The following is a 15,417-nucleotide window of genomic DNA, read 5'->3' as shown; positions in this document are numbered from 1 at the left end:
GTGTGGTACTGGGACAAAAACAGGCATATAAATCAATGGAACAGAAAGTCCAGAAATAAACCAAGCATTTATGGTTAACTATTCTATGACAAAGGAGGCAAGAATAGGCAATGGAGAAAAGATAGCTTCTTCAATTAATGGTTTTGGGAAAACTGGACAGCTATATGTAAAAGAATAAAACTAGAACATTTTTTCCTACCATACACAAAAATAAAATAAAAACAGATTAAAGACCTAAATGTTCAGACTAGAAACCACAAAACTCCTAAAAGAAAACACAGGCAGAACACGTTTTGCTATATACTGTACCAATATGTATATTTTTTATCTGTCTCCTAAGCCAAAGAAAAGCAAAAATAAACAAATGGGACCTAATCAAACTTAAGGTTTTTGCACAACAAAGGAAACCATTTATAAAATACTACTAGAATACTACTCAGCCACAAAAATGAATGCGATTTTGCCATAAACAACAGCATGTATGGACTTGGAGGGTTCTATGTTTAGGTGAAATAAGTCAGACAGAGAAACAAATACTGTATGCTATCACTTATATGTGGAATTTTAAAAATAAAACAAACTAATGAATATAATAAAACAACAAAACAGACTCACAGATATAGAGAATAAGCGAGTGGCTACCAGTGGTGTGAGTGAAGTTGCAAAGTAGAGGTGGGGGATTAAGGGGTACAAACTACCATGTATAAAATAAATAAACTACAAGGATATAGTCATTGTTGTTTTATAACTATAAATGGAGTACAATCTTTAAAAACTGTGAATCAGGATGTACAGTTGAAACATACAATACTGTAAATCAACCACATCTCAATTAAAATGAAAAACAATAAAAGTCTAAATAGAAACTGAATACTACTAAATATACAATTAAACATCTGCTCTTTTTTACTTTGTAAGCATGTAATTTCCCATGTAATTACAGATTTCCTATTATTAATGACTACAAAATTCAACTCCAACATATGTACCTAGAATTTAACCATTTCCCTATTGTTAAATTACATGGTACAAAATTCCAAACAAAAAGAGGGAGAAAATACAGACTAAAAACCAAGTCTTCTTCCCATTGTTGTCTGACATACCCAGTTTCAGCTTCTTAGGGACAACCACTGTTATATGAGGTTCTTATGAATTCCTGAAGAGATACTCCTGGCATGGGGTATGTATTTTTCTTCAGATTTTATACTATTATATATAATACTAATATAAATATCTATAAGAAATACTTAGTAGTATATATTGTGACTTCAAGGATTTTTTAAGATCCCTAACAGGGGTATATGTGTCTAGGCATACCATGGAGATACTGCAGCTTGGTTTCAGATCCCAACAATAAAGTAGATATCACAATAAATTGAGTCACATGAATATTTTTGACTTTCCAGTACACGTAAAAATTATGTGTACACTACACTGTAATCCATTAAATGTGCAACAGCATCATGTCTAAAAATGAAATGCATACCTTAACTAAAAGATACTTTAAACACAATATTGTAAATCAAATATATTTCAATAAAATTTCTTTTTAAAACTTTATCGCTAAAAAATGTTAACCATCATCTGATAACACAGGGTTGCCACAACCTTCAATTTGTAAAAAACACAGTATCTGTGCAGCACAGGGAAACGAAGCACAGTAAAACAAGGCCTGCCTGCACGAAGAAACATGAATGGGATTTACGCTGTTTTGTATTAATGGTGATGGCCTGCCATACAGTGATGGTTTATGACATGCACTTGTAGGGTAAGAGTCAGAGGCAAGGGATGCAGTCTGTTTGTTAACCTGTAAAAGAGCTGTACTAAATCATTCAGCTTTGGACTGGATATCTGAATGTAGGTCCATCAGCTAAATTACTTACAGCATAAAATACACATTATTATGAAATCCCCCTGTGGATAAAAAATAGCTGGAGGCATATCAATTTATAAAACAGCTAAAGTTTTCAGTCAATAAAAAAATCAATATTCATAAAATATTTCAAACATAACTCTGAAGATGTTAATTGCAGTTTTCATATGTCTCCAGTCATCACTATTCTCTGCATTCTTTATGTAAAAGCATCTAGTGAGAAACTGAAGAAATTAAATTAAATAAACCTAAAGAAAGCATTTCTGGAAAAACTATGGAAAAAATCTTAGTGTTTTAGATTTCCCAAAGAATAATTATAAGGAAGAGAAATTCATCTAATATTTGCCTAAGGTCAGGCTTTAGTCAAGTTTAAATACTGACTCTTTAAGTCATAAGATAGGAACATTGCAATTTCCAGGGGACTTATTTCCCATAAGCTTTAACTTTGGGTGTAAATGTGATAGGTTGGAAAAGAGACAAAGTACTGTTGGTAAGGTCTCTGAACATAAGCTCAAATCCTGGGATTATTTCCTACTAATAACATTAAACAACTCCTGGAGGAGGCGGCAGAAAAGGAGGTAAGTGGAACAACCAATTTAAAGAACTACTGAAAAAAAAACCTCTAAGAGATTTATCAAAGATCTTGATTAAATTGATTGAGGATCTCTGGAAAGAATAAGAGTATGTAACAAACCAGTATTATTTTTCATTAAGAGTAACAAAAGATCAAGTAAGTTTTCTTTAGTAATATCCTCTGGGCAAAATAGGATGCCCAAATTTCTTTGAAGAAAAAGAGCCAGGCTGGGATTTCCCTGGTAGTCCAATGGTTAAGAATCCACCTGCCAATGTAGGGCACACAGGTTTGATCCCTGGTCTGGGAGGATTCTATATGCCACGGGGCATCTGAGCCCCTGCAATACAATTACCGAGCCCACGAGCCTACAGCCTGTGCGCCATAAGAAGAGAAGCCGCTGCAATGAGAAGCCCGTGCACTGCAACTAGAGAGCAGCTCCCGCTCGCCGCAACTAGAGTAAGCCTGTGTGCAGCAACAAAGACCCAGTGCAGTCAAAAATAAATTTTAAAAAATTTATTAAAAAAAAAAAAAGAGGCAGGCCCTAGAGGCACTTCCTTCAGGTGAATGGGGAAAGGCAGTTAACACATTCACAGGCTTGCTACCACATTTACTGTGTAAAGAAAATTCTGTCTCAGTTATTTTGATGAGAGTAGTCCCCTACACATTTTCTGAAAAACAACTGGACTTTTAAATGAAACACTGTTACAAAATGAATAAAACACTCAGAAACAAAGGAAGTGTCCTGAGAATAATTAAAATTCTTAAGTTTGCTCTATTGTACTTTATGTCAGATATTTAAATATGAAAAAATGTTAGATTCCCTGGGAAAATCTTGAGTGCACTATAAAGAGTCACAATCAACAGGCAAAAACTTGGAAGATGATATGCAAGCTGTTGTGCTAAAGTTTGGGATTGTAGACAGTTTTTACCTACAAATTTTATTTAATAGTAGCACAACTTTCAAGATAAAAAAATATAGACAATGAAAAGAAATGAACTTTTATAGCACATGTAACTTCATAGAAAATGTGGAATTTCATAAACGGATAGGAGATCAGTACAGCTGTCTCTGTTTAGGATACTTTTTGTCATTCTAGCACAAAGTAGCAACTATTTCCCCAGTTTTGAATATAAAGTTATTTGACCAAAACAATTTCCTGAGCTGCTGATCTCAATAAGAAACTTCCCTCACCTTACACATGCCATAGTCAGTGAGTTTAATGTGTCCTTCAGAGTCCAGCAACACGTTGTCCAATTTCAAATCTCTATAAATTATCCCTCGTTCATGAAGATAATTTAATGCTAGACTGATTTCTGCAGAGTAAAATCTAAAATAAAATGAGAAATTAACTCATTTGATTCAAGTTTTTAAATCATGTTAAGTTTCTAGAGGAAGGTATTTAAATCCTACTTCCATCTGCAAACCAGAACATCAAAATCATGTCAAAAGATTTTTTTCCTCTCAATGTTTTTAGAAATAATACCAAAACACAAATTGAGGTGCCACTGTAAAAGAGCTGAGCCCCAAACACAATTATAAAAGTTCCAGTCTAAATTAAACCCATACTTTTCATAAAGTTTAATTTGAAAGTCTCAAGCAGGGATTCCTAATCTGGGTCCTTGGATGGACTTCAGAATGTCCACACTCCCACAATTGGATACAAAGTTGCATGGACATCTTCTATAGTTTCCATAGTTTTCATCACTTCTCTAAGGGACAAATGACCTTCCAAAAGGCCAAGAACCACTGACTGGTTAAAAATGGAAAGAATACTGAAAGCTGACCACTCAAACAATAAAACTCACACCAAAATTCTAAAAAAGGAGTAAAATTATTCTACAACAGGAAGACATTTTCAGAACTGCCACCAACTCGTTGGTGACAGGAAAATTTTTGACCTGAATAAAGCTGCTTTGGTGAGTATTATCGTGATCATGTTTGGAGATGTGTAAAACACACCTTCTAGCTACTCAATTCTAAAAACAAGGAACTTGAGCCCTTATCCTGTATCTGGTTCCTACAAAAGCAAAGATGGTATAAAACCAGAATGGGTACTTTAATAAAATAAAAACTAGGCTACTTTCCCTTAGTCCAACTGAACAAACAAGGAACAATTACTGGCTATATCCACAATTCAAAATATCATCTGTGGCTTTGCTATGAAGGGTGACCATTTGTTAAAGCTGAAATAAATAATGAACATACAGTAAATTAAACAACAACAAGATAGATTAATACACTTTATACCTTCCTATAAAATTGAAGGCTACTAACTTTTTTTGATAAGAAATATCAATGAATAGCAAGATTTCCACTAAATAAGTTATTTTTTTAAAATGAGTCTCTAACCTTTGTTAAATACACATACAAACTCACATGCTTCCTTTTGGCATTACTCTTGTGAAGTGCAGAAGGGTAGAATTATTTCTAATTATGAGTTGAAAAAACAAAACAAAATATGGCACTGATGGCTTAAACTTCTCATCCAAGGTCATGATCCTTCCCCACCAAAGTCCTCGAAAAACTATTTACTATCTTGTATAATAATATCAAATTAAGGGCACTATACAAATGATATTTAATACTCTTTTCCCTTATTAATCAACATATATGGAATCAGAGTGGGGGATGCCAAAGGCAGAATAATTCAGAAACTATAACTATGGAAGAATAGTCAGATTTACATCATAGGTTAAGAGGAATTGTTTCATTACTCTCAAGGATATATGAACAATAACCTTTATTCTATTTTATTTCATCTTATTGGCTGTGCTGTGAGGCATGCCAGAGGGATCTTAGTTCCCTGACAGGGATTGAACCCAATGTCCCCTGCATTGAGGGTGCAGAGTCTTAACCACTGGACCACCAGGGAAGTCCCAACAATCATCTGCTAACGAAAAACTGTCAGAGATCACTGCATACATAATAAGATTAATATGTGTTTATAAATCCATTAATTATTTCAGTGGCTGATACTGAATAGACAAAATATTTGAAAATAACTGAGCTTAGTAGACTAAAGGTTTCCCCTTGAATACTGTTTATACTTCTCAACTGCCTATAATTGTATTATTATATATGTAATATATAATGTATACATGTAATATTACAATATAAATTCACTTTTAGCTCAGGCTCTACATGATTTACAAAGAATTAGTTGGAATCAAAATAAATGATCTATCTACTGTTTTCAACCACTGGCATACAAAAAGTCCCAGAACTCCTTCTACCAAAATCCAACACAAACAAATGATAAAAACAAAACTTACCTGGCATGCTCTTCAGGAAGTTTTCTTTGCCGTTGCATATGAAACATTAAATCTCCTCCATTAACATACTCTATAACAAAGAACAATCTAAAACATAGGAGAGAACACAAGAGACCAAGAATCCAAAATAAGGCTGTGTCACTTCTGCAGTTTAAACACTACGGAGACCAGCCAGAGGACAGAGAACATTCTACAAGATTCACCCTTAACAAACATTCCAGGAATTTGGTGGAGACAAAGGGTGACTGCATTAGAAAGCTGTTTAACCACAGAAGAGACAAGAAAGTAAGCCAGAAAGAGAATAATTCTGTAACTTGCTACTTTCATTCTCAAGTAGTACCACTTGCAATCCAGAACTCTCACTCCCGCCCCAATTTTAGAATGTGCAATATAAAGTCATTTCCAATTGTCACTTAAGGTGAAAGAAGTTAGGATTTACCACCTAATTAAACTCTAGGAAGTTTTAAGTCCTAAAACTAGAATTTTGCTGATATTTAAAAGGTTGGATTTCTACTTTCTCCTGCCATAATTATGACTTTTTTTTTTTTGGTGTAAAGCAGGTAATTTCCTAATGCTGATCCAACAGGAGTAGCAGGCAATTAGAAGCACAGTACTGTTGTGTCTCCATGGGATTTCCACTTCAGGAATTACTATAAAAAGGTTCTTATTGTATAATATACCAAAATGTTATTGTGTCAAACCCAGGAATCATTCCATTATCTTTCAATCTTACCTGCTTTCTGTCTGAAAGCAAGAATGCAGTCCAACTAGAAATGGATGATTGGACGCCTGTTCAAAAACATGTTTCTCTGTCTGTACCCAGTCAATATCCTATTTTAAAATATGAAAGAAATTTATGTCAAACTAGAATGACAGTATCAAAACTATGACAAATTTGTTCTTAGTAATTCCATTACCATAAATGCAATTATTGACTAACTAGGCTAAACATCAAAAGCATTGATAATCATGAAATAATAATTTATATACAAAGAGAAACTACTACCCAGCAAATCTGTCAATATTATTAGAGTCTAGCAAACTTTTACAAAGCTCAAGTAGTTTCCCTTGATAATAATATGGTTTGATGTTTATTTTTTAAAAATCTAATAATCATCAGACAACTTTAAATATACCTTATATATTAAGCAGTCTGAAGCATGTATTTAGAAAAGCAGACAGAAACAATAAGGCACAAACATTGACATGTTTTCTGATATCATACACTTAAGCCAATGTAATAGTTTAGAGGTAATAAAACATCATATTGTGCTTACCTCATCATCATTGACAAGCTCTTTTTTCACAACTTTCATTGCATAAATACGATCTGTTTTTTTCAATCGCACCAACAGTACTTTAGCATAACTTCCTCTTCCTATTACTCGGAGCAAATCAAAATCCTGAAGACCTAAACTGGAAGAAGCCTTGCCACTTTCCCTGGTGTTCATTGCCTGTTGAGAACATTTATATCAAAGAGCCATACCTGAAGTATTTTGCATAACACAATATACTTCTAACACCTAGTTACACCTGTAAGATTTTAAAATATTTTCTGATTTAAATTCTTAATTATTTTCTTACATCAACCCAAATGATACAATCACACTCCTTAAGAGATAGGATAAATTCATGAGTTGAGGTCAGAGGGGTGGTGTTTGGAATGAAGAAGAAGCTGAAACCTGAGAATCTTTAAAAGATGTCTTTAAAAGAATCTGATAACTTTGGGGTACGGAGGCAATGAAGATACAAGCAGAAAAAAAAAAAATGACACTAACTTTGGTGACCAGGAGATTGGAAGTATCACTGATAGAAAAAGAAAGTGTGAGCACAGGATAAGATTGGCAGAGATGATGAGATATGAGTTCAGTTTTTCATACCAAAGTTAGAAGTTACAGTGAGTCATCAAGATGAGTCTGCCAGGAGCTTAATGTATGAAAGCTGAGTTAAAACTACAGGCAGAAAGCAAGCATGAGGCAGCTCAGCTAATGTAAAACATTCTTATTTACACAATATCAAGGCTCCTTTGGAATGACAGTCAGCCCTGTAATTCATTCACAGCCAGAAACTTAGGCTTCTGATACTTCACAGAGAAGACTAAAGATAATCTTTTATTAGATGCCTGCAAAATTCTCAGCATACAACTAATAGATGTACCCATGAGAATTAAGTGTGAATTCTCTGAAGTGAAGAGTATAAACAAAAGCAAGGAGCAACTTTTCAGAAAGATAAACTAGTAAGCACCAATGGGGGTGGCGGGGGGAGTGTTATGAAAACTGAAGGAGAATGATGATTCAAAAGAAAATGTAGAAATAATAATCTGACTTGGGAAACAAGGATAAATAAAAAGGAGTGAAAGAAACCAGATTAGGGCAGATTAAGAATGCAGAAAATGGTAAAAAAGATAAAGCAATGTATAGACTAAATATGGTTAATAGGAAACCATAAAAGAGAATCAAATGGAGTGAAGGTAACAGTTTCTTCACATAAACAATAATAAGTCTGAATGAAATGACAAAAGCCAGAAAACAATGGAATGCCACCTTTTAAAGGGCCAAAACCCCCCTCACTCCCGATGATCTACAATTCTAAAGCCTGTAAAAATAGCCTTCAAAATGAAAGTGAAATAAACACATTTTCAGACAAACAAAAACTAACGAAATCCATCATTAGTTGTTCTCACTAAAGGAAACACTGAGTTTTTCAGGAAGAAAGATGATCTCACATGGAAGCAGACACACAGGAAGGGCACAGAACAAAAAGAATAAGATGTGGATAAACCAAAGTAAGGACTGACTGTTCAAAAACACTAACACACACATGCAGAATTTTAAAATAGGACAGAAAAGCACTAAGGCAAGAAGTGACCATGAGTGAATTTAAAGTGCCCTAAGGTCCTTGCATATCCTGGAAAATGGTAAACATATTAACAATTTGTACTGAATTTAAGTAAGTTATGGGTGTAAGCTGCAATCCCTAGAACAACCAATAATAAAATAGCAAAAGAATGTCAAACAAACTAAAAGAGATACAAGAAACTGAGATAGGAGATTAAATAGGTAACCAACAGATGTGCTTCAAAACAGTACAGGAGTGAGGGAAGTGAAGTCGCTTAGTCGTGTCCAACTCTTTGGGATCCCACGGACTATAGCCTACCAGGCACCTCTGTCCATGAAATTCTCCAGGCCAGAATATTGGAGTGGGTAGCCGTTCCCTTCTCCAGGGGATCTTCCCAAACCAGGGATCGAACCCAGGTTTCCCCCATTGCAGACAGATTCTTTACTGTCTGAGCCATCAGAGAAGCCCAAGAATACTGGAGTGGGTTGCCATTCCCTTCTTCAGGGGCTCTTTCTGACCCAGGATTGAACGTAGGTCTCCTGCATTTCAGGCAGATTCTTTACCATCTAAGCCAAAGGGAGTGAGAGAAGCTGGTAGACAAAACATGTACAGACAATTGTTTTAACTGGGTAATGGACACAGGGGGTTGTTATAGTATTGTTTACTTTTATTGATATTTGACATTTTCCATAATAAAAGGGTAGTAACCCAGAGTAAAACATAATACACTTATCAAACAATGGAAAGAGAAAAGGAGGAGGTAGTATACTAGTCCGGGCGCTAGTGGTAAAGAACTTGCCTGCCAATGCAGGAGATGTAAGAGACGTGGGTTTGATCCCTAGCTGGGGAAGATCCTCTGGAGGAGGGGCATGGCGCCCCACTCCAGGATTCTTGCCTGGAGACTCTCAAGGACAGAGGAGCCAGGTGGGCTACAGTTCACAGGGTCGCAAAGACAGGACACAACTGATGCGACTCGGCACAGCACAACACAGTGCACTAGTTTAAACCTGTCACGGCCAGAAGTATATAAGGCTGAAAAACCTGAAAAAGAGAGCGATAAACACATTGTGGACACAACTAGAAAGGATTAAAAAAGGCTGTTTCTCAGAAGTCAAAGTGGGAGTAAACCATGTGAGGCATGCTAAATCTTACCATAAGCTTTTTTTAAAAAATTGGTTATCATTTTAATTCAACATTTTAAATTAAACTGTTTAAAAAACTGATAAACTGTTTAACAGTCAGAAAAAAGATGGGCAGTTAAGATGTTTAATTATTTATACTTTAAATAAACCATTAGTCCGTAAAATGGAAGGATCGAGATTTTAGACAATACTACCAAGTATTTTCAAACACCATTCTTAAGCACATTGTAATTTTTACATTATGCTACCTTAAAATGAAATAAGTTATCCCACCACATCAGACTATTTAATTTAAATGATTTTAGTAATTTAATTAACAAATTAAATCAGAATAAAACTCTAGAATCACTAAAAATCATCCCTGTATTTTTCCAGTATGACCTAAAATTTAAGCAAGTCAATCTGTCACGTTTTTAAACTGTCACGTGTTGTTAAAAAGCTGATGCCATAATGTACCATAAGACTAATTATCTTACCTCCTTTTCTTCACCAACTTGGTCCAAACTCTCATGACTTGCAGGATTATATGGAATTACTAAAAACCCAATCCCAAACATTTAAAAAAAAAAAGAAGAAAAACATAGTACACATTAACTAAGTTACACAAAATTTTCTCATTTAATTTTTCTTAGTTTTTATTTTTCAATAATTGTTCATAAAAAAATAATTGTTCATCATTTAAAACTGAGTATCTGTCCTATTAATAACAAATTATACATAAATATCAGTTAAATTCTAATCTCTAACGAGGGTAAAGAGAACGAACCAATCAATAGCCACTACTGATTTGAGCAAACACTTTTGCTATTTTAAAATATATTTTTCTTCTTTACAAATTCCTTCTAAAAGGGTAACCTTATAAACCCTATTGAATTATATTAGTATGACTGAGACATAAGAGATGGAGGGTCTCTAGTTTGGACTAGATTGGCGTCTAGGTTTCTATTCCTTAAAGCAGCTGGGGCCAAAAAAGCCCACATTTCATGTAACTAGCTTCTTCCATGAAGAAGATGCCACATTCTGTCCTTCTAGAAAAAGCCCCTTTTTCTTGATTCACCCCAGATCAGGCTGCCATGTCCCATGTAATTGCTCTCCAAATTTCTCAGAGACATACTGAAGGTTTTGTATCTACTAGACATTTGAACTCACATGATCTTTTTTGAATTTTCTATACAGCATCTCTGTATCTTTTACATAATTTCTTCATCTCAGAGTTTTATTTAAAAATGTCACTTGAATAGAGTCAACAGTCCACAAAATCAATATGTCTTCATTATTGAAAAAAAGATTTGGTATATAAAGAGGTCTCAAAAGAAATTTATCTGAATTAAAGAAAACAGTCATTTGTTGCAGTTTACATAGTTGTCTTTTTAAAATGCCAAACATATATGTTAAATACTATGATTGATGTTAAATCCCCAAAATATGGTTGCTGAGCTTTTATTTGGGAAGAGTACAAATGTCTTTACATTGAGGTGAAAGATTCACATGAAGAAGTCTTTAAGTGACACTTAGTAGTGAGCAATGGTTTGTGCCAGTATCCTTCTTACCTGTCTGTGCATGGTCCGAGTGCATGGATGACTGGTCCATGGGCATCATTGGTTCCTACGATCATTTCCAAAGACACAGTACCTTAGTGGACTCTTTTTAAATATCAATACTTCCATAAATCCAGAAACAATATGATTTTGATGAGACATAGCATATTAAAATTTAAATTTGAAATGTAACTTAGTAAGGATTATATTACTATATACAATTTATTTTTAATTTTATTAAATGAAACAATACAACATTCCTATGAATGAGGTAAAGCTAGTCACATTTTACAGATCGCAGAAAAAACAAAATTAATTTCAGACCATCAATTAGACATCCAACTAAACTGCTATATACTCTGATTTATTTCTCTTCTACACCATCTATTCCTCCTTTGAGCTTCATATACTCACTTTAATCTGGCAAAAGGAGTCTTAATATAAAGTTATTTCGCTGTCAATGAACCTCTTGAAATTATATGTAAAGATTCATGGGTTTCCCATTTTTTCCTGAAGATTTTCAAAGGAGTCAGTGACCCACAAAAGGAAAAGAAACACCGTCAAGAAACTAACTGCCAACCACCTCAGGAACAATGCTCAGTTCAGTTCAGTTGCTCAGTCGTGTCCGACTCTTTGCAACCCTATGAATCGCAGCACCTCAGGCCTCCCTGTCCATCACCAGCTCCCGGAGTTTACTCAAACCCATGTCCATCGAGTCGGTGATGCCATCTAGCCATCTCATCCTCTGTCATCCCCTTCTCCTCCTGCCCCCAATCCCTCCCAGCATAAGGGTCTTTTCCAATGAGTCAACTCTTCACATGAGGTGGCCAAAGAATTGGAGTTTCAGCTTCAGCATCACTCCTTCCAATGAATACCCAGGACTGATGTCCTTTAGGATGGACTGGTTGGATCTCCTTGCAGTCCAAGGGACTCTCGAGAGTCTTCTCCAACACCACAGTTCAAAACCATCAATTTTTCGGCACTCAGCTTTCTTCACAGTCCAACTCTCACATCCATACATGACCACTGGAAAAACCACAGCCTTGACCAGATGGACCTCTGTTGGGAAAGTAATGTCTCTGCTTTTTAATATGCTACCTAGGTTGGTCATAACTTTCCTTCCAAGGAGTAAGCGTCTTTTAATTTCATGGCTGCAATCACCATCTGCAGTGATTTTGCAGCCCCCCAAAATAAAGTCTGACACTGTTTCCACTGTCTCCCCATCTATTTCCCATGAAGTGATGGGACCAGATGTTTTCTGAATGTTGAGCTTTAAGCCAACTTTTTCACTCTCCTCTTTCACTGTCATCAAGAGGCTTTTTAGTTCCTCTTCACTTTCTGCCATAAGGGTGGTGTCATCTGCATATCTGAGGTTATTGATACTTCTCCCGGCAATCTTGATTCCAACTTGTGCTTCTTCCAGCCCAGCGTTTCTCATGATGTACTCTGCACATAAGTTAAATAAGCAGGGTGACAATATACAGCCTTAACGTACTCCTTTTCCTATTTGGAACCAGTCTGTTGTTGCATGCCCACTTCTAACTGTTGCTTCCTGACCTGCATACAGGTTTCTCAAGAGGCAGGTCAGGTGGTCTGGTATTCCCATCTCTTGAAAAATTTTCCACTGTTTATTGTGATCCATACAGTCAAAGGCTTTGGCATAGTCAATAAAGCAGAAATAGATGTTTTCCTGGAACTCTCTTGCTTTTTCGATGATCCAGTGGTTGTTGGCAATTTGATCTCTGGTTCCTCTGCCTTTTCTAAAACCAGCTTGAACATCTGGAAGTTCACGGTTCACGTATTGCTGAAGCCTGACTTGGAGAATTTTGAGCATTACTGTAATAGTGTGTGAGATGAGTCCAATTGTGTGGTAGTTTGAGCATTCTTTGGGATTGCCTTTCTTAGGGATTGGAATGAAAACTGACCTTTTCCAGTCCTGTGGTCACTGAGTTTTCCAAATTTGCTGTCATATTGAGTGAATGCTAATTCAAACCAAAATGTTACTTATTCAATTCTGGACCCAAATTGAATGAATAAGAGCAAGAGAGGGTAAACTTGAGAAGCAGCATTAGTTACAGAGTTATAATTTTAAGGTTGCCTTAAAAATAAGCCCATTGGATTTTCAATGTGTTTAGCACACATCCTAAAATATCAATATAATCACTAACCCTGTCCCTTTTAAAGCCTTCTGCATTTATGAACTTACACAAGTCATTCCATTGACTAAGAATACTCAAGAATATATCAGTAATCTGGATAAATTATTTTCACAATTTCTGGCCTTCTGCTGCTTGTTAAGATTGGCTTTCAACCTCTCTAACCGTAAACCCATTTGTAAACTTATATGAACTTGCTAAATAATGCTAATACCAATGAACTACCAGTTAAAACCTACTTTCACAATGTCCAGAGTAGGTACTAAGAATAAATATGTTATAATCATTTTAAAACAGTGGTCCCCAACCTTTTTGGCACCAGGGACTGATTTTGTGGAATACAATTTTTTCACAGGCCCAGCGTGTGAGGGTTTCAGGATGATTCAAGCTCATTACATTTATTGTGCACTTTATTTCTATTAATATTACATCAGCTCCACCTCAGATCATTAGGCATTAGGTCAGGCATTAGGAGCCTGGGGAACCCTGTTTAAAAGATAACTTAGACAAATGCAGATCTTTTTAAAAATGCTCATCTTTTAATCCAGTAATTCTACTTCTGCATCCTTAAGGAAATAATAAGATTTATTTACCAGGAAGTTCACTATGATTTTCCTTATAGGAAAATTTAGAAAACAACTCAAATGTTCAATCATGGGGAACAGGTTGAATAAATTATGGTAAAGACACAAAAAAAATTATGCCAGAAAATGATGAAGATATAGGTATAGAAATACAAACAAAATATATTGTTCAGCAAGAAAAATGGGTTAGAAAACAGTAAACATAAAGTCTTATTTTTGTTAAAAAGTGTGTAAAAGAACAAGACATAAAAGCATTATATGCTTTCTGATGGATAAACACACCACCTTCTATGAAGTAATCTCAAAACAACTCACAAAAAACCCAAAAATCAGAATCTAATCAAACCTCTTATATTCAACTGTAACAGACAGAAAATAAAGAGGACAGGAGAACATTTTAAATATAACCATGAAGAAGCAAGAGAAAGATTCTGAAACACTTTAAATGATAACACAATTTCTTCTACAATTAAACTGTAAGGAAAAAAGAGAGGGAAGAATCAGTAAATTTAAAAATATCTTAGATGTATCAATTAATTGTAAATATGAATTTAATTTAGATCCTGACTCATAATGAAAATTATGAAAACAAAATTACATTTATGTGACAACCAAAATTTTGAACATTGGCTGGATGGATATTTGACAACTTCACTGCCTGCTGACACCCCCCTGGTAGATCCAGGCTGAAGAATCCAGTAGTCCAGGAAGTGCACATGCAGAGCAAAAAGAGGAATTTGTTTCAAAATACTATAGGATGAGGGCAGGCTAAATGGGTAGGGGCAGAGACTGGTCATGAGGTGGTAACTGCTGGAGCTGGATGATCGGTATATGAAAGTTCATTATACTGCTCCATCAGGGTTTATGTATGTTTACAAATTTTTTAATATAGAAGGATTTTAAATCTTTATGCATATAAATTTGCATAGTTCTGGAAGAATATACACCAAATGACCATTACCTTTACATAGTAGATTTAATGGAGGATATTTATTTAATTTTTTTTATTCATTTTTATTCTCTTTTTCTCTATGACGAACACGTTTTAATTTCACATTTAAAATAGAAAGTGAAAAATAAAAGTTTTAAGTGCAAAAGCTCTCCCATTATCTCACACTTCACATAGCAAACAGGAAGCCTCTGACTTTTCTCACCTGATCTCTGCTTAGTACAGATGCTACAATAACGGGAGCTTAGACTGAAGAGTAGCTAAAAGAAGAGAAATATAGCTTTTTAAATGATTCTCCTTACATTCTTCTAATTTAGACTAAAGGATTTTACAGCAGGTCAAACAAAGAAGTTAACCACATCCTACAAACAAATTTGTCGTAATCTAATTCCAAATTCACAATATGTTAACTGGACTCCTAAAGTGCTCCTAGTCACATTCTGTAACAACACTGTTGAGCTTTGATTCCTTAACATTGCCCTGTTTTAGT

General features: G+C 35.0%; 1 protein-coding gene across 2 annotated transcripts in view; it reads right to left on the bottom strand.

Moving 5' to 3' along the window:
• PRKCI (protein kinase C iota) overlaps window positions 1–15,417 on the bottom strand; it is a 69,746-nt gene that overhangs the window by 14,719 nt on the left and 39,610 nt on the right. For both annotated transcript variants that reach the window (XM_043874080.1, XM_043874081.1), the window contains exons 7-12: window positions 11,251–11,305; window positions 10,177–10,235; window positions 6,998–7,174; window positions 6,454–6,551; window positions 5,721–5,807; window positions 3,640–3,775 (exon numbers count right to left, since the gene is read on the bottom strand). In XM_043874080.1, coding sequence (XP_043730015.1) covers window positions 3,640–3,775; window positions 5,721–5,807; window positions 6,454–6,551; window positions 6,998–7,174; window positions 10,177–10,235; window positions 11,251–11,305 — 612 coding nt within the window. The remainder of the gene's footprint in view (window positions 1–3,639; window positions 3,776–5,720; window positions 5,808–6,453; window positions 6,552–6,997; window positions 7,175–10,176; window positions 10,236–11,250; window positions 11,306–15,417) is intronic.

Source organism: Cervus elaphus, chromosome 19, assembly GCF_910594005.1.
Source record: "Cervus elaphus chromosome 19, mCerEla1.1, whole genome shotgun sequence".
NCBI lineage: Eukaryota > Metazoa > Chordata > Mammalia > Artiodactyla > Cervidae > Cervus > Cervus elaphus.
This window is presented reverse-complemented; position numbering and strand designations above follow the sequence as displayed.